The sequence below is a fragment of the Camelina sativa genome, chromosome 1, assembly GCF_000633955.1.
Source record: "Camelina sativa cultivar DH55 chromosome 1, Cs, whole genome shotgun sequence".
NCBI classification, from domain to species: Eukaryota; Viridiplantae; Streptophyta; class Magnoliopsida; order Brassicales; family Brassicaceae; genus Camelina; species Camelina sativa.
In genome coordinates, this window is record NC_025685.1 from 5229604 (window position 1) to 5233462 (window position 3859).

At 41.0% G+C, this 3859-nt stretch overlaps 1 protein-coding gene across 2 annotated transcripts in view; it reads left to right on the forward strand.

The window, feature by feature from the left end:
- LOC104777013 (protein PHOTOPERIOD-INDEPENDENT EARLY FLOWERING 1-like) overlaps nt 54–3859 on the forward strand; it is an 8548-nt gene continuing 4742 nt past the window's right edge. The window contains exons 1-6 of one of the 2 annotated variants that reach the window (XM_019245907.1): nt 54–122; nt 209–331; nt 464–502; nt 646–714; nt 808–870; nt 957–3837. In XM_019245907.1, coding sequence (XP_019101452.1) covers nt 66–122; nt 209–331; nt 464–502; nt 646–714; nt 808–870; nt 957–3837 — 3232 coding nt within the window. In that variant the 5' untranslated portion in view covers nt 54–65. The remainder of the gene's footprint in view (nt 123–208; nt 332–463; nt 503–645; nt 715–807; nt 871–956; nt 3838–3859) is intronic. The other variant, XM_010501229.2, reaches the window with a different exon arrangement.

Sequence of the window (3859 nt, forward strand, 5' to 3'; positions counted from 1 at the left end):
AATGTATTGAAAAGCAATGCAACTTCTCTTTGACTTCCTCTTCCCATTTTACATATACAGCAGACATGAACAATCTTACTGCTTCTGAAGAAACAGAAAAGAGCCCAAGTGTTCGTCGTTCTGTAAGTTGTATGTCTTTTTAAAATCCCATTGTCTGATTTGTCATTGAAATTCTGGCTCAAATATAATATATATCCTTTATTTACAGAATGATAGCTGCGGTCGTTTGGCAAAAACCAAGACCCATTCTCATGACCTCGAGCCAGGCACGACGACTGCTTCTGCTAAGTGCAGAAAGGAAGATCATACTTATGATTTTAACGATGAACAGGTAACTGGATCTGATCTCATTTGTGGATCATTTGTCAGGAGACCTTAATGATGTTCTTCGTTGCAATTAACATAAGGTCTCTGGTTCTGACTAATGATGAACTTGATTTGTCACTGATTGTAATATGTGCAGGAAGATGTCGACTTTGTTGTTGCCACTGGTGAGGAAAAGGTCAGCCATCTCATCAAATGCCAGAGATCAGTCATTTTAAAACTTTTCTCTTTTAACTTGATTCTCTTAGCCAAGGCTCTTGTGGAAGAAAGTTTTGAACAAGCATATAGATTCAAAGTTGTATATCTGCTCTTTTGGTGCAGGATGATGAGACAACACTTTCTCTCGAAGAGGAATTAGCGAAAGCAGAAAATGAAGACCATGTCGAAGAGGTGACAAATCTATTAATTATGCTGTCTTCTTGTAACATGGAAAACGTTATTAGCTAGAGAGTTTACAAACAGAAATTTCACCTTGTATTGCAGATTTCTCTGCTGCAAAAAGAGAGTGAAATGCCTATTGAAGTACTGCTCGCAAGGTATAAGGAGGTATGCTATTAAGTCTCCTGTGTGCATGTGTTCAGTAGTGTTTTACTGTTTTTTTTTCTTTCTGAAACTCAAGTTTCTTGTGATAGGATTTCGGTGACAAGGATATTTCTGAGGATGAATCTGAGTATTCATGTGCTCAGTCTGAAGAGTCTGGTGTAGACTCACACGAAAATAGGCAGCAAGCTAATTCAGATGATGAAAACGTTGATTCAACAGAATGTAAGCCAGATCCAAAGCCTTGCGCGGAAATAGTTGATGGCACATCCCATGAAATAACAGAAGATAATGGTAAAGATAGTAGTGATAAAATTGCTGATGCAGCAGCAGCAGCAAGATCTGCGCAGCCAACTGGATTTACGTACTCTACAACAAAAGTTCGAACGAAACTGCCGTTTCTGCTCAAGCATTCTCTGCGTGAGTACCAACACATTGGTTTGGACTGGCTTGTCACGATGTATGAGAAAAGATTGAACGGGATTCTAGCTGATGAAATGGGTCTTGGAAAGACAATTATGACCATTGCTCTTCTAGCACACCTTGCATGTGATAAGGGGATATGGGGTCCCCATCTGATTGTGGTTCCAACAAGTGTGATGCTTAATTGGGAAACTGAGTTTCTTAAGTGGTGTCCTGCATTTAAAATACTCACCTACTTTGGGAGTGCAAAGGAGCGGAAACTCAAGAGACAAGGATGGATGAAGCTTAACTCATTTCATGTATGCATAACAACCTATAGGCTAGTTATTCAGGACAGTAAAATGTTCAAGCGCAAGAAGTGGAAATACTTGATTCTTGACGAAGCCCATTTAATTAAGAATTGGAAGTCTCAGAGATGGCAAACACTATTGAACTTCAATTCTAAACGCAGAATTTTGTTGACTGGTACACCGCTGCAGAATGATCTTATGGAATTGTGGTCACTTATGCATTTTCTGATGCCACATGTCTTTCAGTCTCACCAGGAATTCAAAGATTGGTTCTGTAACCCGATAGCAGGGATGGTTGAGGGACAAGAAAAAATCAACAAAGAAGTTATTGATCGCTTACATAATGTCCTCCGTCCTTTTCTTCTACGGCGCTTAAAAAGGGATGTGGAGAAGCAACTTCCTTCAAAACATGAGCATGTTATTTTCTGTAGACTGTCTAAGAGGCAGCGCAACTTGTACGAGGACTTCATAGCAAGCACAGAAACACAGGCTACACTTAACAGTGGAAGCTTTTTTGGGATGATAAGTATCATTATGCAATTGCGGAAAGTGTGTAATCATCCTGATCTCTTTGAGGGTCGTCCTATTGTAAGTTCCTTTGATATGGCTGGCATTGATGTGCAGTTGAGTTCAACAATCTGTTCGCTGCTTTTGGAAAGTCCGTTTTCCAAGGTTGATCTTGAAGCTTTGGGATTCTTATTCACACATCTTGATTTTTCTATGACTTCTTGGGAAGGGGATGATATTAAAGCTATTTCAACTCCCTCAGAATTAATCAAGCAGCGTGTGGACTTGAAGGATGATCCAGAAGCAATCCCTTTGAGTTCGAAAAACCGCAAAAATCTGCAAGGGACGAATATTTTTGAAGAAGTACGTAAGGCCATCTTTGAGGAAAGGGTTAAAGAAACTAAGGATCGGGCAGCAGCCATTGCATGGTGGAATTCTTTGAGATGCCAGAGAAAGCCGACTTACTCTACATCTCTGAGAACTCTTTTAACCATTAAGGGTCCACTCGATGATATACACCATCTTAAAGCTAATCGTTCATCTGACATGTATTCCTCAACCCTCGCTGACATAGTTCTTTCACCGATCGAGCGCTTTCAGAAGATAATTGAGCTAGTTGAAGCTTTCACATTTGCGATTCCAGCTGCACGAGTACCTTCACCTGCTTGCTGGTGCAGCCGTAGTGACGCTCCTGTTTTTCTTAGTCCATCATACAAGGAGAAAGTTACAGATTTATTGTCACCTCTTTTGTCTCCGATTAGACCTGCAATCGTTCGGAGCCAAGTATATTTTCCAGATAGGCGACTGATACAGTTTGATTGTGGTAAGCTGCAGGAGCTTGCTATGTTATTGAGGAAATTAAAATTTGGGGGTCACAGGGCGTTGATATTCACGCAAATGACCAAGATGCTTGACATCTTGGAGGCTTTCATTAATTTATATGGTTATACCTACATGCGTCTTGATGGTTCTACTCCTCCAGAAGAGAGGCAGACGTTAATGCAGCGGTTTAATACAAATCCCAAAATCTTTCTTTTCATTTTGTCAACCCGAAGTGGGGGTGTTGGCATCAATCTTGTGGGTGCGGACACAGTTATATTCTATGACAGTGACTGGAATCCTGCTATGGACCAACAAGCTCAAGATCGGTGCCACAGGATAGGTCAGACACGTGAAGTCCATATATACCGGTTGATAAGTGAGAGCACCATTGAGGAGAATATCTTAAAGAAAGCAAACCAGAAGCGTGCGCTTGATAACCTAGTAATTCAAAACGGTGAGTATAACACCGAATTTTTTAAGAAGCTTGATCCCATGGAGTTGTTCTCTGGGCATAAGGCTATGACTACAAAGGATGAAAAGGAAACAATCAAGAATTGTGGGGCGGAGGTACCTCTCTCAAATGCAGATGTTGAGGCTGCTTTAAAACAGGCAGAAGATGAGGCAGACTATATGGCTCTCAAAAGAGTAGAACAAGAAGAAGCTGTGGACAATCAAGAGTTTACAGAAGAACCTGTAGAGAGACCAGAAGACGATGAGCTAGTAAATGAAGATGACCTCAAGGCTGATGAGCCTGTTGATCAAGGTTTAGTTGCATCAGGGTCGACAAAAGAAGATACTCCATTGTTACATAGTGAGACCAGGGATGAGAGAGCTGTCATCACTACTTCAAGCCAAGAAGATGACACTGATGTATTAGATGATGTCAAGCAAATGGCTGCAGCAGCCGCTGCTGCTGGACAAGCTATCTCATCTTTTGAGAATCAGCTACGTCC